The sequence below is a fragment of the Necator americanus genome, chromosome V (genome assembly GCF_031761385.1).
Source record: "Necator americanus strain Aroian chromosome V, whole genome shotgun sequence".
Classification (NCBI taxonomy): Eukaryota; Metazoa; Nematoda; class Chromadorea; order Rhabditida; family Ancylostomatidae; genus Necator; species Necator americanus.
In genome coordinates this window covers 17,899,193-17,920,404 of record NC_087375.1, presented here as the reverse complement: position 1 = coordinate 17,920,404, position 21,212 = coordinate 17,899,193, and the positions used below count along the sequence as shown (strand labels likewise).

The following is a 21,212-nucleotide window of genomic DNA, read 5'->3' as shown; positions in this document are numbered from 1 at the left end:
GGCTGCTAATTCCTTCCCAGTAAGGGCATAATGCTGCCCGATATCGATCCGTTCCCACGAAAACCATGGAATGCTTCAGTTCTATGGAAACACCTACCTCTTTGGAAATTCCCTGTTTTCAAGTGAATTCTTCGCTGAGCTGCCGCACGCAGCTTGTCGATAGTGTGGTGTGATGGGGAATTTTTTCTGTATTCCTGCCTCGCACAGCTCTGACTCATCCGCCGCCATTTCGTTCACGAACCTCTCCACGGAAAACCACTTTTCTCAGACATAAACGTCTTTCAGCACCTCGATCTCCTTTTTATTGCCAGACGAGACTAATCCTTTGGAGATGACATAAGAGGCTGCCTTTTTCTCCTTCGATGTTCATTTCTCTGTTTAAAAACTTTTCGGAATCACTAAGCTCAGAGAATTCGTGCTGTTGCTGGTCCAGGAGCACGCTTACAATTCTCGCCTCCATGATTCATTTTTAGCTTTGCATCGTAAAGTTACTGCGATGGACATGTGATGTTATGTCTAGTTTATCTGATTGTTATGTGAGGACGTCAGCGTTTCAAGACCTGTGAAGAGAAGCAGTACACAGACTTGTTCTCTAATCTGCCCTTCGTCTTGAATATATTGAATATTGCCAATATTGCAGCTATTGCACTTCTGGCGAAGGAAGAAAGCATCAGGAAGGAGCAGGAAGAAGCTTTTTCTGGAAGGAAGCATTGTGTACAAGTTTTATTTTAAGATTTATTTCCGTTGTGCGCGTTCCTAATTCGGTGGAAAGGGAGGTTTTAACGAAGTACTTTGCAAAATTTCTGTTTTCTGAACCTTTTCAAAGTACGGAGTGTCTTATGTTTCGATTTGGTCCCCCAATGAATTTGTTGTATTTGTAATTAAATTTGTCATTAAGTTAATTTGAGTCTGTAGGCAGTGTCGAATGGACTCAGCGGAGTGAACGCGTCGCGTCTTTCTTAGCGCACAACCCTCTCTGCTCAGCCCACACTGTCTCCCTTTACCTGATCCAATCGATTGTGGATCGCAGTCACCCGGTTGAACACAATTGGCATATGGTATAATTAACCGCCATCTGAACTTTTTAATTGAACAAAATTTCTCATATATGAGGCTTTTTAGAATTTTTATTGCACTGCAAATCAGGATTAATACGAAATTCGACAGGTCTTACTCGTGAAACATAAATTGGAATTTCCAGTGCTTGTTTTTCACCCGCTCGCCTCTTAACGACATATCATGCACTGAGTGTTCTGGACCTCAATGGTGCATGGTTAATAAAAACAAACGTCCTAGTCAAAGGGTAGAAATTGAAGATATCTGACTGTTTCATCGGCAGCGTACAACAGATTTATTCAGAAACTGAATTGGGATTCAAACTGATCTCCTCTAATAAAATCCTTAGTAGGTCGCGATTAGTAATAATTTATGAGTTATTAATGGACCCCTTTTATTATTTTCCCTTCATCATTACGCTACAGCAACATGGTCCTCTGCAAAGGTTACAAATTTGAATGTTAGTCTACTGCTATTGCTCTACATATCTGCTATTGTTAATCGATGGTCAAGCGGTTTCAAAGGTCTCAGTGGGGTTTCATTGATTCTTCGTGAGTGGCTCTTTTTATATATACAGCGATCTCATTCGCTGACATTTCCGTCTCCGTTATTCGCGGAGTCCGCATAATCCGGCCTCCTCTCTTCAGACGATATTCGGCTGCTCATAGTAGTCTTATTTCTTCCATTATTAATAGACTTGTTCCTTTTCTCCTTTTTCTCCTTTTCCTACTACTCCTACGAGAAAAATCGAACTCTCAATTCAGAAGCAGATTTTCTTCGATAAAAACAGCGTTTTCCCAGGGAATTTTATCTTGACGGACACGCCCGCTCATTTCAATCGCCGAAATGTGGCGACCTCAAACTCGTACGAACTCGTTGCGTCCCACATGTGGTGTTCTGGTTATGCAAGTTCGTTGTTCTGTTCTGTCTACGTTGCAAAGTGCTGGTTAGAGCGCTCCTGTCGCGCGCACATTTCCACGGCGTTCGGCCCGTTGGGAGGCTAGGTGGCCATGTTACTGCTCCCCACTTCTCACTTGCCGTTTTGAGTTCTGGAGGGGAAATCCTGTGACAAACTTTCATCTTTTATTCCTTTATGTAACTTTTCTCACGGTTTGTAAGAATCCTTAAAAATCCGGGTGCGGAATGGGGCACCGGTTAGCCTTCACTCCAGGATTCCGCTAGTTTCTTTCTTTTTTTCGATTCAAAGTTCCTTTTACGTCTGTTCCTCAGAAGAAAGACCTAGACTCAGCATCTCTCTCTCTAAATTCTAACCTTCTGCTTAATTTCCTCAGTTAACACTTTACTTTTCCGCTTTTCTCCTCTAACAGTTTTTTAGTCTATTCTTGATATGATGTCTATCGTCGTTGATAGGACACTAACATTAAAAACAAAATCTCCTTGCAATTCTTCTGCTTTTTTTGCTTAGGATTGCATAATAACTGCTGTTGACTCGTGCACAGTTTACGAAGAGGACTTCTTTTTTCATAATAAATGTCAAAATTAGGTCTGGTTTCGGCGATTCATGGCGGTGAACACATGATTTTCAAGCATCTACGTATCATAGAATCTTTTAGTACATCAAACTTCATATTGGACAAATATTAAGTATTCGTGTTTGTCTGCCCTGAACACGTTCGTGACAAACTTTTCGGCTAGCGAAACTTCTCGATTACACTCGATTACACGTGTTTTCGACTTTTCACTTATAAAATTAAAAATCAGATGATTTTTCTTTTTGCTGAAAATGCTTTTACTCTCATATTTCAGTTTCAGCACGTACAAATTTTAGCATCGCTGAAATTTATAATATTTGGACTTTCACTTAATAGTTCAGTGAGAAATCAGTTCTGGATGTTCATTGTTCCATGTTTTTGTGGAACCCACAACGAATGCAGTTGCAATGAACAAAATTCGATCACATGAAAATGTTGCTATTGTCGGGACTGACATGATATTCTTTCGAACATTTCCCTTGGGATTGAAAAATAGCTGCGAATTGTTATATGCGAGGATTCTCTTCGATAGGAAAATGAGCGATTGCGTGCATCCCTCTCATGGACGCCTTACGAGAACATCTTTCCACCAACATTGTGTGTCCTACCATGTCACCATACCATGTGTCCATCCATCCTTGTCCTTGTCGTTTCTTCTAGACAGTTACAGAATAAAGCCAGTATAAAATTCGTTGTTCAATTTTCTACTCTTCTAAAGTTTTCCTACCATTGAGTCGAACTTACTGTTCTGTTTTATTTAGTGGTAACAATATACCTAATAAAGTTCTTCTATTTATTCAGCGATACGGGCTTCAATGAAATGGGTAAATCCATTTCGTGTCAAATCCATTCCAGATTTTTATGCATCTAATTTCACTGTCGATTTCGCGAACCTTCAGCTTCTCGTAGCTACGTAAAGGAGAAGGCTAAAGATGAGCCGTTTAGCAGTGAATAAACCCTTTTTGCATCGATTAAGCGGTAGTTCTCGAATCTTGATGGGAAGACGGAAGAAGAAGAACATGCTGTTCAGTATTCTGCTCGGAAGTTTACACTGCGTCGAAACTATTACCTACTTTAATTCCACTTCGTGATTCACAGGTAAAATGACTTGGGCACCCTTCCCATGTTTCTTGATCAACATTTACCCTAATACATTTTCAAGGGTGCGTGCTTCAAACTTTAGGAAGCTGTAGTTTGATTTCTCTGGAGGTGCAATAGAAGGATAAAGGGAGAAGGTGCGCATTGTTTTTCACTTCTAATAGGAAGTGGTATTCAAGCTTTTGCATACTTTTATGAATGTAGAACCACTGACCACTGCAATACCATCAGGAACTCCACGTGTAAATTTCGATCCTTGGTGGCTTCTTGGGCCAGTTCTTCACTTTCTGGTGTTAAAACCTCTTATATCTCATTTGCAGCTGAATTAGCTTATTACCTTGGACTTATCGGCTGAGAAGACTCATTCTAAAGCATGTCATCTGTTTTCTCATTTTTAATGCAGCGCGCTGCAAAATCTCGATATCTCAAAATGAATTTTCAAAAATTTCCACTGTTTGATTACTTATTTCCCTCCAAAACGCTGTATTTATTGGATGTTGATCATCCATCCAGTAATTCTTGTTATTAAATATTCTTATTAGGACTTTTCGAGTTTTAAACTACTGGGAACACTTCTGTGCTGATCCTTCAGTTTTCGAAGTTGATCTGAATATCCTCTTATTTTCTCTTTTGTAGTTTTGTTGAATTCGCCTCTGAGGGAACGAGAGCTGCACTCCTATAGCTGTGGGTAATTTCATTGGATATGTAGCAGATGTCTTATATTTCCAGAAGCAGGACATGTCTTCTGGTCCACGCGACGATGTGCTGGAGAAATCGTACGGCGGCGATTTAATTGATATCCCTAAAAATGAGACATATCCGGATCAAGCGAAGCTTACAGCTGGAGGTAAGCATGCTTTTTATGCGTTTTTGAAAAAAAAAAACATTTCTTATTCATAACTCGGAGGATTTAACATACTATGGTTCCACATATGTTGATTTGGTGCTGCAAATATGTAAGCGAGCAGGTGATTGGCATAAGAAGGAAGTACGTTGAAGTATAGAAACGTTCATTAATGAAACGAAGAAAATAGAAATAGAAATGTTCAACAAATTTGTGAGACTATTTTTCTCCGTAAAGTTTTGGATTGGAGATCACTATAAATTAGCGACGTACAGCCAATATTTTGACGAAGATTCATTCTATTTATAACATAACCATCAACAGATGTCGAGAGCATAACTAACATCAAAAAACATAACATCAAAAAAAATAACAAAAGCTTTCATAAATAATCACAATAAGTAGCGTCATCTTCTTTCATGCGTAAAACTTGTACAAAAAATGAAAGCATGAATATTAGATTTAATGAACTAATTAGTTGATGACTTCCGTGCTACACTTTTTCAGCAAGGTAGAAGAAACGAAATGGATATGTAATGAGCAATTACAATATAGTCGAAACGATATGAAGCACGGTTGCGCTCGAAGCGGTGGAGCGTAGAGTTTAGGATCGAGTGAGGACTCCTGCTACCACCGTCCACTGGTGCAGTTTGCGATGCACCTCGATTCCAACCGTTGTCTGCACCGCACTGCTTCGAGCGCAACTGCTTACGCAACTGCACCGTGCTTCATATCGTCTTGACACGACTATACAACGTTTGTAACTATTTTTAGTGGATGTTAAGAACTGTGGATTATAACGGTCAATGTGAATATCATAGTAAGTTAGAGCTACATAGTATCAGATCCAGGATCAGGTGTAACGTCACTAGACATATCGATAGAAGGAGAATTAGGAATTGATTTCTGCACTAAGGGATCACCAACATCTCAGAATGTTAGCAGACGAGGTCACGTCTGTGTTGTTTAGACGATTCAGCTCAAAATTACTAAATAAACTCAGAAAGCTGGTTTTCTGTGGAGTCGGCCAGATTAAAGAATAAACTACGTATTCATTTCAATTGCACCTGTTCACTAGGGGATAAGGGCTTCGTTGATTGAATTGTTGAACGTTTCAAAGTGCGCCACCATTTCTTTGTAATGGAAGGCTGCATTTCCCTCGTCTACTTTCCACTCCATTTTCCTTTCCTTTCCATTCTTCGTTATCTGTTATTACTCTGTTTTCAATTTCCGTGACTTGTCGTTGCTAGCAAAATTAGTATACGCGGACAATTCTCTTGTATTTTGTCCTTTTTTCATCTTTGTCATCATTCTTTTGTCATACTGCGAGTTTGTTGCTGCAGTGTCTTTTTGTAACTAAAATGATCTCTTCCTCTTTTCCGAATTGTTATGCAAAACTGTCATCGCTTCATGAAATTATATGACAAGGTTTATAGAAATCTTTCTTGTCCGAGATCAGACAGTATCTGGCTTCAAAGGCATCACTGCACGATTTTGGGGTGGTACGGGTTTCAGGCAGATAATGTCCATACGGGGTCGTAGATTGTGATGAAGAGGGTGATTCCGTTCATCTCCCCCTGTGTCAATTTAAACGAACGACACCGGACGTCGAAACCCCATTCGGACGAGGGCGTGGCGCAATGGGCGCAACCGTTCATTTCTCCTTGTATCGTCCTGCAATTCGTCCGAATGGGTTTTCGACGAATCGCAGGCGGGGCAACACAGGGGCGGGGCCCAAGGCTGCCCATTGCAACAGAAGCCGTCGCAAGAAACTCCGGGGTCGTCCGTCTACACTGATACAGGGAGAGATGAACTTAATCACCCTCTTCCCCACAATCTACGACCCTGTAGGCATTGCCCGCCTGAATCCCGTACCAGCCCAGATTCGTGGGGTGATGCCCTTAATCAAATCAGGAAGATTTGCTGCTACCGTAAAGAGAAGAATTTCTGTAAGAAACTTTCACTCTCGTGCGCAGAGACGATATGCGAAGCCAAACATTAGTTTTGCTGTATTCCCTAACCCATTCTCTTCTGTTACGATCGTATGCGCACGCGTTATCAATACGCATGAACGCGGCAAAAATACATCTTAGCAGTACTATATAGTCTTCATGAGAAAAGTACGTACGCATCAAAACCGGTGTCACTTGGAAGGGAAACAGATACAAAAAATACGGATATGAGAACGGTAGTTCTTCACGTGCAAACCACGCGGTAATCGACATCACCTCATAATAAAAATTAATCGAAGTTATTTTAAACTCAACGCTGTCCGAAAACTACATTCTATCCGAAAAAAGCCTTTCGTCCATTCGCCAATTCGATAAGAGATCCTTATTTTTATTTTTGTCTCAAAACAAACATTCGTATCGTAGGTGCATTTCGTCTGATCTCTTCTTACGAACGTGTAAAGGGTTACAATCCTCACATTTGGTTTCCATACTGTAGCACTGTCATTTTATGGTTATGTGCCTCATCGTTAAAGCAGTAAAGTTCATTCCTGGAAAAAAGAAAGGAACGACGTCGTTGTCCCTCTTTGAAGTATGCATATGTCGTGGATGTCGTCGGCTATGTGTTTTTGCAAGTTCTCATTGTGGATTCTGTGAGGAGGGGGTGATGGATAGCTCCCCATTTGAAGGATAAAATACGTAAACTTTGTCTTTTCCACTAGACAGCTGGAAAGAAGTTCACTACGTATGGACGAAACGAATAGGTGTGTCTATACGTTTGAGAGGCGATGTAGTTCTTCCTGTTACTCTCAGGACGGTTCTCATTATAGAGTGAAGGGAACAATTTGTGAAGTAACGCTCGAACTTTGTTTTTTTTAAAAAGAACATCTTCCAAGGATTTTGCGAGAAAGACTGCGTTTAGACAATAAGTTGCCTTCATAATTTTTATATTACTTGAGACTGCCTGCAGAAACCCTTCTATCTCACGAATCTTTCGAGTTGGCAGCCTCCCCAGTTAAGCTTGAATTACATTTTGAGTTTATTCCACTTGTTCCTTTTGTAGGGGGCGGATGTGGCGCAGTCGGTGAGAGGTCCTTTGTAGCCACATGGTCGATGGTTGAAACCGCCCTTGTGCAAAGCCTCCAAGCCTCTCATCTCTCCAGGGTACCAGACTTGTATTGGAGAATAAAAACTTTGACTTGATCGTCAGCTGGCCCCCGCAAGTCATTGTATGGGCCAACTTTCCAGAAATTTCAACGATTACGAACTGCAACAAAACGCGTTGGCACATCCCAAGTGGACTGATACGCCAGTGACTTTATCCCTTATCCTTTTTTAATCCGTTTGCAACTACTCAGCGTCGGAACATTCGCAATTTAAATTCGATCGGAACGTTTACGACTTCCCGCAAAACTTCCCCAGAAAGTGTGTTCGTGACAATCGGGGCCGCTTCCACGTCTATTTTAACTGGTCAGATGTAACCGCAATATTTTAGATTTGACATTAACTTAAATAACCTTGGCACTTGGTCATACTTTGATATTCGGTCGCTTGTAAACATTTTTATCTGTGCAAATCCTTGTTGAACTTCATTTTCCCATTCATGATGCAGAAAAGAAAGATTGGATTTACATTGCGCGTGACCTATACTTGCTCTTCTAAGAGGAACATTCTTTACTATTTCATTTTTTTGCGGATTATCTCAGGAAATCTTTATTAGGTCCGCAATTTTCTGATCTTTTAAACCTTATGTTTTGCATTATTCGGGTTCCCGTCGCGTTATTTCGCGGAAACCAGTCACGTTTTCAAAATAAGCATCCACCTTAAGTAGTTCTCACACTATTTTTTGTGCGCAGTTCAAGTATATATATATATATATATATATATATATATATATATATATATATATATATATATATATATATATATATATATATATACCCTTTTGCGAGTCTACTAGTTTATTACTGATTGATATTTCACACCGATTTAGTTACAAAAGTATCAACCCTTTAGCTATTGAAGAGTCAATTTAATTTTTGCGCATGTCGTTGATTCGTTACCACTCACTATACATATCTCTAAATGTTGCCGTCTCCTAACATCTCGACTATAAAAGTAAAACTCCGTCTTTAAAGAATCACTTCGAAATTCAATTTTACCATACACTTAAATACTGTAAGCCACATTTGGTGTTAAGTCATGCGTTTACAGATCATCCTACGGAGGATACAAAACAGGCCAGCAACACGATGCATTCTTTCGATCTTCTTGGGGATGTTGTTCCAGAAGTTCATGTAAGTTCTTATCTCATCCAGAATTTAGCGGTATTATAAAGTAGTATAACGTACATCAATCAGTGCAGAGATCAGAAATGTTCGGATCCTTTTATCCCTTCCCACGCAAACCACATAGACGTTCCTTGTTGTTTCTTTCATTGATGTTCAGTAGCTACTCAGTCGATACCACCGATATTTCGTGTCAAAAACTCATTTAATAAGTTATTCCTACGCGTTAGATTTATGCAGGTGATATAAGTGTTGACAGTGGACAAATGATTTGTGGTATAGACGTCTTTCCTTCACGCGCAAGCCTAGGTCCGTTTTTTTCTGGGTGATTTCGTGAAGTACAGACTGACTTTGCCGAGGTCGAGCAGTGGTAGCAGAGTTGGATGGATGATAATTGTACCGTACTTCAACAATCGAGATCTACAACGAGCTCTCGACCTGTTTAGTACAGATTCGTCTGACCGTTTCATTAGATTTTTCGTCGTCAACCTTCGTTGGCCGCCATTGGCATCTCTCCGAGGCTTTTATCTCCATTCCATAAGCGCTGAAACCGATCCCGACATTGATTCGGGCTTAAAAGTCCCAGTGAGGTGTTGTATCCATCGTACCTCTGAACGCCTAAAAGAATTCCGATACTAATAAGTAATACAAGAGAAACACTTTTCTTCTTTCATTCTTTCATATATCTGCCATTCTTCGGGGCCTTTTCTGCTACAGCGAGCGTTCAGAAAAGATTGGTGCACCTTTAAACTATTGAATGTTTTAAAGTGCGCTAGTACTTTATGCAAAGAAAAACAAAGTCAGCTGAGCGTCGCTCGTCTTCCCGATTTTTGTGGAAGCCAATAATTGGATCGACAGTTCGATGGTATCAGCGCGTATGTGTTGTGCCACTTTGCCGCTGCAGCGGTTGACGAAAAGTTATGATTGACGCGTTTTCGCGGCGGAGTTACGGAGGAAATTTCCGATCTTGAATATATGTTGAAGGCCCCCTGTCCGTGGGCTATAAATGCACTTTAGCTGTCGAGGTTCTTCCAGGATACTGTTGTTATTCTTTCATTGCAAGGGATTCTGCGCTCTGCGATGTAGTATCCTTGGTTTTGACAAAAACAAATAATTGGTGAGGATTTTTGATGGAGCTGTATGGTATCATCATCGTAAATACTGTGCTCAAATCGGGAGATTGCCATTGGCGCCCTTAACGGCAGGAGCGACGATGAAAAACGCCCACATGAATTCGTTTGCGATTTGGCGAATTGTCACGCGCGCTAGACAAAGAGAATAGGGACTAACAAAAGTCTTTCTATTTTGACAGATTTTCTTGGGAAATGAAGCAGCAGTTTTTATGGATGAGACGAGCATCAATCTTTCGTTTTTTGGGGCAATCTTTATCATGCTTTAGTGCATTCGAGTGAAATTCGCAGCCACATGTACATGCGATACTATTCACGTAAAGTAACGAACGCTACTTTCGCTGCGTGATGCACTTCCAAAATATTTGTGTCTGTGCTGCTTTTATCAAATATTTTCTTTTGCACAGCATGTGCTTCATTGTATCAAAAGTATTTGTGTTAATAAACGAAGGTAACCCCATAAAAGACATTACTATCTGAGGAAAGAAGTACAGTTGAAGAGTTGAAGTGCACGTATTCCTCGTCGTCCAGTTTCCCTTCCCCGTACCGCAGCTTACAGCTCCAGCCAGTATAGTGGCAGGCGCTACTTTCGCTTGATGCGGGTAGAAAAAACTCATAGAAAAAAGCAAGTTTGAACTCGGAAGTGCTAATGCGTGATGCACTTCCAAAATATCAGAGAATCCTAGTGGCATGTCTAACCGGGCATAGATGAGGTTTTTGACAGTGGTCAATTCATTCAGGTTCCGTCAACGCATTTAGTTCAGTTCAGAACTGTTCGAGGTTTATGGATACGTATGCGGTCGATATGATGCCTTGCGGAGGCTGGCCAAAGTATTTAGGAGATGTTTTTATCTCTCCAGACTGGTCTAGTATAAATATCGACCTCCAGCGTTGCTGGCCTGCGACAGTTTTGAACCATCGGCAGTGCATTCGCAGCGGAAATCTCCTTACTTTTGCGCTACACTCGTTCCCTGCAACAATAAGACTACAATATCATAAGTATTAGTGAACGAAAACAGTGAACGAAAACGAAACCATACATAACAACGTGCGCTCGGTCTCGATGTCGTCAGACTGATCACAGCAACTCGACGTTGGCGTTGCTCTGGTGAAAGCGGCTTAATGTAGACATGTAAAGTTGACGGACGAAGCGATGAGAGCAGTTTCGCGCTCATCCGCGCCTTTTCGCAGCCCAACAGCACTACGTCACAATGCAGGTTTCCCGAATAAGCCCGATGTACCACGCTCATTTCCCATATCACAGATCACCCACCCGAAACAAGGAATCTGGTGAGACTGTCTTCTCCACTCTTGGTTTCGCATCCCTAGCTAGCTTGGCTTACTCGGGAAACCTGCACTGTGACGTAGTGCTGTTGGACTGCGAAAAGCACCAAAGCGACTATGCAGAGGGGGATACCACAAGCAGATCTTAAATGTAAGTGTCCCATTGAATTAGAATAATCACTATTATTCTTCAAAAAATAGCACAAGAAAAGAGTGAACTTTGGCTAGCAAATTTTTAGCCTAAGTTCACTCTTTTCCTGTGCTATTTTTTGTTTTTGCTGCTTTAATTTTAAATGGGAGTGAGAATGTAAAAAGGAGACTGGACGTTTCAGGCAACTTTTTAGCTGATTGTTGTTACATGATCTTAGGTAAGTTGTGGAATCAAATGGCACTTTTCTGTTCACTCCTTTCTTAACTCTTTTGTTCATTCTTTCTTCTTCGATACTATGACTCGGTCTCAGGACACAAAGTCGGTACCTACTGAACGATCACATGGCACTGGCACCCACGACCACTTCCACCATGACGGTATGCTCATATTTTTCAAACTGCCACATTATTCATGGAAGCTTTTTTGAACATTTCTCCTGCTCGTAGGAAACGAGAGAGAATCTGTAAAGGACTGTGTAACATATGATAACCATTCTACGTACACATATAGAAAAAAGTGTTTAAGATGCACCCTTTGAACCGGTCGGGCGTGGAGGAGTCCCCCTAGATCAACTAATCGAAGACCAAGTAGCTGAAGTGCACGGAGATGTAGATGAAGTGCTGCATCGAATGCAGGAGACGGACGAATTTAAACATAATGTGGAGAAGAAAGAGGAACATGTAGAGAAAAAGGAAGAACGTCCGTCTCTTTTGATTTCTAGTTTTTTGCAATGTACATGTTTCATTGTTCTGTTTAATGTAACTTGTGCATGTTGCCGTTATTCTCTACATTCATTTGGCGTCTGTGACGAACACAGTAATTTCCGGTCTAGGTCATATTCCCGAAGATTCCGACTCGGATCATCCTGATTTCCGTAGCCAGACCCCGGAAGTGGAAGAATCTACATTTAATCGACGAGGACCATTGACAATTCCAGAAGTATCTGAAGTAAGTTCTTTAGGTTCCTAGGATTTTCCCGCCTCTCTGAAGAATTAAAAAATAAATTACATAGAGATTGCTGAAACACTTATAAATTAAAGTTCAATTTATTTTGAAGTGAGCTTTATCTCCAACAAACAATTCTAGTGTAAGTAAATAGAAAGCGAGGAAGGAAGAGTTAATTTCTAACTCAGCTAAGTTTTTAGAAGGTGCCAGGTGATGACCTCCTTGAGGACGACCATCAACATGACCGTTTGTACGTTCTTTTCAGCTTTGCACTTCATTATACGTTAAGGTTTGGTAACGTCGAATCCTAGCCGTAGTTTCTTTTAGCGGTTTTGAGAAAGAACCTCGTCCGCCTACTCCACCGAAGGATATAAGTGAGGAGAGCGTTAAGCCATCAGCATTTAGCTTGGCTCATGGTACAGGCTCTTCACCTTGTGAGTGACTTTCTCTTCTTTTTTTCCTTTCTTGGGGGAAAGTTAGCTTTCGATTCTTCCGTGCCTTCGATATTTAGCCCATCCTGACGTTCTTCATCCTATCCTGAAACATGGTGGCTCCCAAAGTGCGGAACCATGGTTTGACTTCAAAACGATCGATCCTCGCCGTAAGTGCAATTTCTATTTTTTTTTGTGCATAGAAACCGCTTTTTAATCGAATTTCACCGCCGCTATCCGTCCTAGTGCATCCATCGTTTGCTAGATTTTCCTAGGAAGGAGGTAAATGAACTGAAGCAAGCCAAAATTGGGAGCGTTTGTCGTTTGTATAAGAAGATCAGTGTGATCTTTGCGGAGCATCGGGTTAAATTTACAAGTTATCTATTGGGGAAATTGGCCAGACATGATAGAAATTGACACAGATATCATGACAACAATGGACTTGCTACTGACTGACATTCATTGTGGAGCGCTGCAGAGAAATTAAGATTTGTGGGGTTTTGCGCTGGCAGAAGTTAAATGTACATCCAGAATTCCTACTATAATCAGACTCCTAGGACATCCACTTAATTCTTTCATGGTTTTTTATTGCGGCATGAAACCGGTGAACATGAAATGCTCTACCTCATTTATACGAAGCCGTTCTTTTCGTTGAAAGTTATTCTCTTCTCTCCAAATATTTCTCCGTTTTCTGAAATAAAATCCATTTTTTTGCGGATCTAACAATGCCCCGGTTATGTGCTTAAGTAGTTGAACAAGTCTAAAATGTTTTGTAGTTCAATCAAGGTCAGCGCTTTCTGCGGGACGACCTGTCTGTGTGTTATGTCTGCTGTTTCCCTTCGTGAAAACTAGTGCGTTTCAATGATTCCTTGGAAAAGAATGCAATAGTGGAGGATATCGATGTAATACTGTTGCTGGAAACATAAACGCCTCTCCCATTTATCCACTGCTCGGAATAATTCGCATGTTAATGCTGGCTATGAGCCAGAAGCTTATCCAGTAGTTGGGTCGATAGCTGCGCGGTTGGCTCGCAGCCAAGAGCACGAGTCTACCAGAATAGCTCCATCGAGGTCACATGCTGCTTGCTTCCCCAATCATGTAGTGCTGCCCGAGAATAACTAGGAGGAGGAGCAGAAATGCTTTGTCTTATGGTTGAAAATCGATGCGACCACACGGGCCTGAAACACATACACGTACTGGTTGACATTACGCCGAGAGGTGCAATTATCATCCATCATCGCTTCTATTCTTCGTTTCAAATCCAACTACACTGACTAGGCGCTACTATATGTTTTAAAACAGTTCGTTACCTGTTTTACATGTCCCACTATGCCCTTTGTTGAATTCTTCCCGCTTCTCTTTCTTATCAGTAATGTATATCTTGTCTCTTTGCACAGATATTCACTCGGATCATTTTTTCTTGTGTGCTATCATTAGTTTGTATTAGCAAAGCAAGCTTCCCAGTCGTTTGCCCTCTTCACTGATCCTCTAGTTTCTTCGCCAGAAACCGATTCTTGCCATCTTTCATTTGCTGTGAGCACTCTGCGTCATTGTACGCAACTTCATCCCTTCATGTAGGCTCGTACATTTCTTCTGGTTCTCTTACAGATGTGGATAGTGGCTCAGCTGACAGATGTAAGCAGTTAACAGCCGTTCGCTTTTCATTTGTAGTTTGCAGTCGCATTTCTTGGAAATCTAACTGCTTCTGCGTTCTCGTGAATACTTTGCTTCCCTCCTCTCTACTTCGGTCAGAGTGTTGTCTTCTGTTTCTCCCTGATGACTACTGTTGATTGTGCGCGCGTTGCTACCGTCACATTATAAATTATCCGTAAATAGCGTTATGGATGTATATAATCGAAATACTCATGGCCAGATCCATACGCTTGTAGATTCAGCCCGTTTTCTCCCTTTTCTTTCACTCTTCAGTTCTTGCTAGATTCAAGTATCACTTGAGCGCCTCGGGCATGTGGCATGTAGAGGCAGTAAAGTAGTACAAAACATTGAGTGTGTATGTTGAGCGTGTTTTAATGAAAAATTACACATTGTTTGGTTTAAATATGTAAGTGAACCAGTTCAGGTAGTACTTAAAGAAAAGCAGCTTAATCAGTCGAAGTAAACAGTCCCTCTTTCATGCAGAGACCCACATTTTCATCTCGTGTTAATCTACCTCTGATCTATCTGTTTACTTATAGTTCGCTATGTTACTTATGGTTTTTACGACACTAAAATATCTAAAACATACTGTAACCGTAATTTCTGACGCAATATATATATATATATATAATTATATATATATATATATATATAATTATCCGCATAAAACCGCAATATATATAAAATTATCTTCGAAGCTTGGTACACCTAGGGCATAAAAAGTAGTATTAAAATCTCTTTTGCTGCACCACTTATTTGACTTCTTTTGGAAACTCGGGTTAAAATAGGGAACTCAATCCAATCTAATTTGTCTAAATTGCTTTTTGCGGAGAGCAATGGAACGGAAATTCCCTTCGGCAACATGCATGTATATAAATTCTGTCTCTCAAAAAGCAGGAGACCGGGAAGAAGACATATTATTCGCTTTCGTCGGTTGATTTTCTTATTTGAACACATGTAGTGTACACGCCGAAGACATCTGCACCTTGAACCACTTCCTTAAAAATCGATTGAACTATTTGAATAAGATATTTCGTGTCACCAAATAGGTTCTGACTTTCATCTGAAATTTTTTTTTATTTTGAAACTCGTCATTCACGCATTAAACCGCATTTCTATTTTCGTTTCTTTTCTTTTCTTCTTTCTGCCCAACTTGAAATACCAGATGCCACAGTGCTTCTGAAGGCCATTTAGTGGTTTCATGGCATCGTGGCAAATCCAGTGTAATGTGGCTGTAGTATAGAGCTCTTTCGCCATCTCTAACACCTGCAACTGTGTACAACGTACTTTAGTATTTTAGTGCACTGTTCATCCTGTTTGGATGAAATCATTGCAATTATTTTCTCGGAAAATGCTCTCTTGTCTGCAAGTTGCATTTTTTTCGGGCTTCTTCAGTGCAACAGGCGGTTTTGACCGGCCACCTTGACCGCTGATCAATTCATTTTGCCGTTGCTGAATCAATTGCCTCTCCAGCACGCCGTGTCTTCCAACAACCTGTGGGGCTCCTCATTTTTCGCACTGTAGTGTTGTCAAATTGTAACTGCGGGCAGAATCCAGTTTACGTTGTGTGTATGCGTCGCCTTCGCTGACACCAGGCCATTTTGATTGTCATGCTGCTTGTGAACCATAGCGAATTCAGGAAGATGCTCTATTTCGTAACATTTCACAACAGTCACCATCTTTCGTCAGCTCCTTATCTTCTTTGCTTATCTTCTGCACTTCAGCATTTCTTCGGACTTTAAAAGAATGGCGTCTAATTGTGTTTACAGGCCTGAGTCGTACTTTGTTCTGCGTTCGTTCTCTTGGATCAATTTCCATCATGCTCGACTGACAATGTGCGCAGCAGTCCGCCTCTTAACTTCGTTGCATATTCCGTGCGCCCGACTCGCAGAATTTCGAGTCCAATTGTTCCATATTATCGCAGTGTGGGTGCGACCATTTCGAGCATTCATTTCGCTGCTAGTGCAACCCAGTTCTTCACCGGCATCCGTTAATAAGACATCCATTTTTTTCTTGTATTTCTCGGCCAACCTCTGAAAGCGCAAAGTATCTCGCATTTGTATATGTTGTAGTTTAGAAACGCTTCTCCTATTTCTCCCAACGACCTCTCGATAAGCCATTTTTGAGAAATATCTTCCCGTTTGGGATTTGCGTTCCAAATTGTTTTAAAATTTGAAATGCATTTGTTGACTAGTGATATATGAAATATTCAAATGCTGTTCAAAGATCAATTAGTAGTTTTAAAGATGGAGACCTTAACATGCTGAATTTGCACTGTTTTTTTTTTAGAAGAATATTTGATTTTGTAGAAAGAAGTCTTCTTTTAAGAAGGTTGGTAGGAAAGTTATGAATTCAGTTTTAGGATTAGAATAAGTACCGACTTGTAGCATGGGGTTATCAGCAGTAATTTGCTTAAATCTAAGAGCTCTCGAGGCCAACATTCCAGCCAAGTTGAGTTGAGAGTTGATCACATATAGAAAACTTGCGTTCTGACGTATACAGCAAATTTAAACTGTGCTCATAAACATCAGAACAAGTTGAGTGACTCACACGGAAAATTTCTTCAACTTTCTGTAAGACAACTTGCACGTTTTGTCAGTTATGTATTTTGATGTGAGAGAATACGCATACCATGGAATTGTCGACGGCGTCAGCAGAAGTAAGAGGTCTCCTCTCACGAAAAGGCGCTCAAACATAGGAATTTCGATGTAGTAAGAAATGTAATTAGAGACTTCATACTTATTTATATTATACTTGGGTACATGCTCCACCATGATTTTCTCCTATTGTGATGCGTAGGTCCACGTATACGAGTCTGACTGCTACCTGCTCGTGGTGGCCCCGGTTGCACTACGTGCGGTCATTTGAGTAGCAATCATACGCCCTAGCCATGTACTCGCCATATATAGCTTGCAAAGTTATATAGCACAAGTTAGTTATACTACTAAAAGGTGCATAGCCAAATCCTAGTAGGTCAAATACCTAGAGGGAGCATCGAATCATCGGTAATGGTTATCCTTTTCGCTACGCTGAACTGTAGGGCACTGCCAACTTGGGGTCACTCGGTGTCGATAAATTCACGCAAGACGTCAGGTCTTGCAGGACACAGAGCAGTGACGAATGGATGTGTTCCGTGCGAGCTACAGATCCAGAAGTTTGGGCACAGCTACGTGCCACGATGTCAGTCTTCAACGAGGATACGGGTAACCTCGTTAAACAATAATACAAGCACGTCAGTTAAGTCATTTCATAGTGCATCTGACCGCATGAAGATCAAGTTTTGCCGACTGGGTTCCTCGGACATCAACAAAATATGTGTTTTCACACTTTTCGTACATCACAAGGTGGCTCATTTAACGGTACTTGGTTGGTCTGGAATCTAGACAATACCAGGAATGGCAAATATTACTGTCACATGACTGGTTGGTGACGTATTTCCAAGTTATTCTTTTCCGCAGAAACAATGCCCAAGCTTTTGCTGAACGCAGTATTGTTCTTGTAGACGTTTCTGGACCAATGGACAGATTAGATTCTCCCACGGTTCCGAGAACGGATGCAACAATTGGAGAAGAAATAACACATCGCAGAAACATTTGCTTGGTCCTTTCATTTCCGATGAGTGTTACTGACGTTGAAGACAATTATTCCCGCAAATAACTCGAGTGATAACGACCTTAGTTGCTATGAGTTCCTAAGTAGCGGATAGGTACCTGAAGGATTCCTGAGCACGGCACGAAAAAGCACATCCTTTCCGCCACTGGTAAGATTACCTTTCATTCCTTGCTTCTGAAAAAGTATTCTTTCATCACAGCTAACTTTCCGAGATCTGAGAGAGGTTCTGGTAAGGCTAGCCCTTTTCGAGAGGTCTTGGATGTAGGAATGTGTTTTTCGAATGAATAAGCAATGTAGCATCGTTATAACTGGAATCCTGATGCTGTAGTGGTGGTGTTATGCTTTCGAGACAAGCTCCACAGCGGACAAACTTCTTTCTTTTTGCAGTTGATTGGTATCTATCAATAGAGGGATGAATAATCATCCAATGTGTAAAGTGTATTTCGAAAAAGTGTGATTAACGCTTTTACACAGCATGCACATAAGTTGTCAGCTGATGTTCCACTTGCAAGATACTCAATTTCTCATCCATCCTTCTCATCTTCTCGGTCCTAGGATTTTTTTTTGAAAGTTCTCTTCGTAGAGTTCTCTTCGCTGAATAAATCCTAACATTCTGATCATCTGCAGAGATGTATGAGATTCTCCCGAGTGTTAATGGTAATGTTATCGGCGATTTATACTGCAAACGACAACTGGCGCTAACGTTAATGTCTCTTCACAAGTGATTCATAAAAATCGATTCCTTCAGTAAGCATCATTTCGCGGAGTGCTGTTTCCTCTTTCTCTATCTTAAGAGTTTGCTGCTCTTCAAATACACAATCTCCTTAAGTACCGCTTTGTTCACTTTTCTGAAAATCCGTGCTTCAGCAGTGAGCGTCTGCGCTCGTTCTCGGAACGAAAATGTGCTGTTTTTCTTCACTTGATGCTCTTTTATTGAATTTATTACCCGAGGCTGACACAAGCCTTCTTGTATCAAGAAGGCTTGTGTCAGCCTCGGGTAATAAGTATCTCATCTAGAGAGCGCTTTGTTATAGTGTTTCCCTTTCTTTAAGGTGTTGGCCCATGAGTAAAGGGATTTCTTAAAATTCCATTATCTAAAGCGTGACTAGCACGGGGACTTTGTAAGATGGAAGTCGATGGAATTCTAGAAGAAACATGGAAGGACGCTTTAGAAAATAAAGAGTATATTCTAGGTTTTAGAGAAAGCTTCGTGAAAAAGTTGTGTCCATGCTGGTTTTGAAAAGGAACACTAGGACAAAATAGATCTCACTATTTATGGGGGACCTAGATAAACAGAAGGCCAACAATTATTGAGCATGCAGGTTCCAGCATCTTTTCCAGTGGTTTCTTCCTCTTGCAATCGTCATCGAAAATGTTTCTCGCAAGTTTCGTGAGCAACTTTGACCAGGTCCCTGAGCCGTACTTGGCTGAGCTCTCACCTTGTCTCCCATCCAGTCCCCAACACATCAGCGCATCTCGTTGGCGATTTCCCCCGAGGGTTTTTATTATCCCTTGAGATCCACTCTTACTTCCTTTTAGTGCATCTGTCCTCGATCCTCTTTTAGTGATGGTGGTGGTAGGGAGTGAAGATTTATGGTATGACCCAGTACACCTACGTACTGTCGGATATAGGTTATATTACAGTTAAAGAGTGTGTTCACAGAGTTTATCAATCCTCACTATTTTAATTTTTTATCTTCATCAATCGTTTAATAGATTTCGAGTTACTTTCTAGGTCAAGCCTTTAGTAGAAAGGGATGCTATAAAATTCGATAGAAATCTAAAAATACTGGTAAACTACTCTAAGAATACTCAATTCAAGAACATTCAAGATTACAATAAATAGATGTTTAATCTCAAAAATAAAAAGGAATTGCTCTCGCGTGAGCTCTAATTTTGATTGCAGGTCTTCTAAGAAAAAATTCTGATATTAATCATATATTATTATACCAACCTGAACGTGCTAAAGCCGGACTTCAATTTTTTTTGTGTTAGTTCCGCTCGCTTTCACCTATCAATAGGAGATAACAGTAGCGACTTTTGATGAAAGATTTTATGGTTTTTCCCTAAATGCGTCAGTTCTACATTTGGAGTACAATCAAACTTGACTTTACATCTATGTTTCTCTCAAGTCTCTACAATTTGGAAACATTACTCAAAGTACGAGTTTCCTCCGTTCTCAGCTATTAGCAAAGAATGAAGTGCTAACATGAAGACGTGAATATCACTATCGTAGTGGTAAAAATAACGTTCTACGTTAGATCGCATAAATGTTGGCTACTATATATTGTACTTAAGCAGCCGTTCGCACGTGCTTTTCCTCTTTTTGAAGAAATTATGTTAGCAGCATCAGGGAGACATGCTGGGAAACGGATATGCGAAGGAACCATAGAAACCCATTCCACCGCGTTGGGGCTCCCGCCCACCAATCCGGCACGGTGGAGCCCGTCTCTTCACACTCTATAGCTTCCTGGCACCATTCCTGAGTCGTGAGACCCGTCCCACCCCATTTTACAACTATCTTGCTGCGGGACACGAATTCGACGCCGCAGGATCCGTCTCACCCAATTTTACCGCATTGGGGCTCCAGCGCACCAAACTGACGCCATGGTATCCGTCTCCCTCTCTTTTTGGAATTTACTGACTGAGACGCACACACGTGACAGAATAAGCTAGTTATTATATAGCATGATAGTTTGCAAATTTGGGAGTACACATTCACATAAAAATTTGTTTACCCTCACTAACATAACGGGAACTAACTTGCCTTATCAAGGCCAACATAGATGGAAGGATAATGCTGGGCACTTGTCCAGTGATAGAGTGCTCGCCTATCAGTTGCATGGCTATGGTTCGGCTCATCACCGGTGCAGAGTTTTGTATCATTATGGAGTAGTTCGTGAGTGAGAGAGAGAGAAAGAAAGAAAGAAAGAAAGAAACACACACATACACACACACATGAACTAAACGCGTTGTTATATAGCATATAGCAACAATGTTATATATACCCATTTTATAAGAAGCTGCTGGTTTGTATTTATAAATGGCTTTTGGATATCGAGTTGACTGGATTGGATTTGACTTTCACTCAAGTGTTGAGGTCGAAATTTTTCAGAACCAGACATGCGAAGCAACTTTCCCTTAAGTTACTCCCTCCCAAAGACTGGGAAGCTCAGGTGACAGAGCTCATTAGATTGCTTTAGCTTCTGTGGAAGTTTTCAAAAACAGTAGTAATAGAGATGAGCAGAAGCAGCGGGGATATTGAGATGCTAACTTCT

At 40.9% G+C, this 21,212-nt stretch overlaps 1 protein-coding gene across 5 annotated transcripts in view; it reads left to right on the top strand.

Moving 5' to 3' along the window:
* The window catches only part of RB195_014281 (uncharacterized protein), a gene marked incomplete at both ends in the record, with an annotated part of 68,964 nt that overhangs the window by 35,547 nt on the left and 12,205 nt on the right, over positions 1-21,212 (top strand). For 3 of the 5 annotated variants that reach the window (XM_064204471.1, XM_064204472.1, XM_064204470.1), the window contains 9 exons: positions 4,377-4,494; positions 8,655-8,737; positions 11,604-11,670; positions 11,819-11,992; positions 12,126-12,241; positions 12,439-12,488; positions 12,566-12,672; positions 12,750-12,810; positions 17,425-17,545. In XM_064204471.1, coding sequence (XP_064060349.1) covers positions 4,377-4,494; positions 8,655-8,737; positions 11,604-11,670; positions 11,819-11,992; positions 12,126-12,241; positions 12,439-12,488; positions 12,566-12,672; positions 12,750-12,810; positions 17,425-17,545 — 897 coding nt within the window. Of the gene's footprint in view, positions 1-4,376; positions 4,495-8,654; positions 8,738-11,603; positions 11,671-11,818; positions 11,993-12,125; positions 12,242-12,438; positions 12,489-12,565; positions 12,673-12,749; positions 12,840-17,424; positions 17,546-18,561; positions 18,660-21,212 lie in introns of those variants that run through there. The other 2 variants (XM_064204465.1, XM_064204468.1) reach the window with 2 other exon arrangements.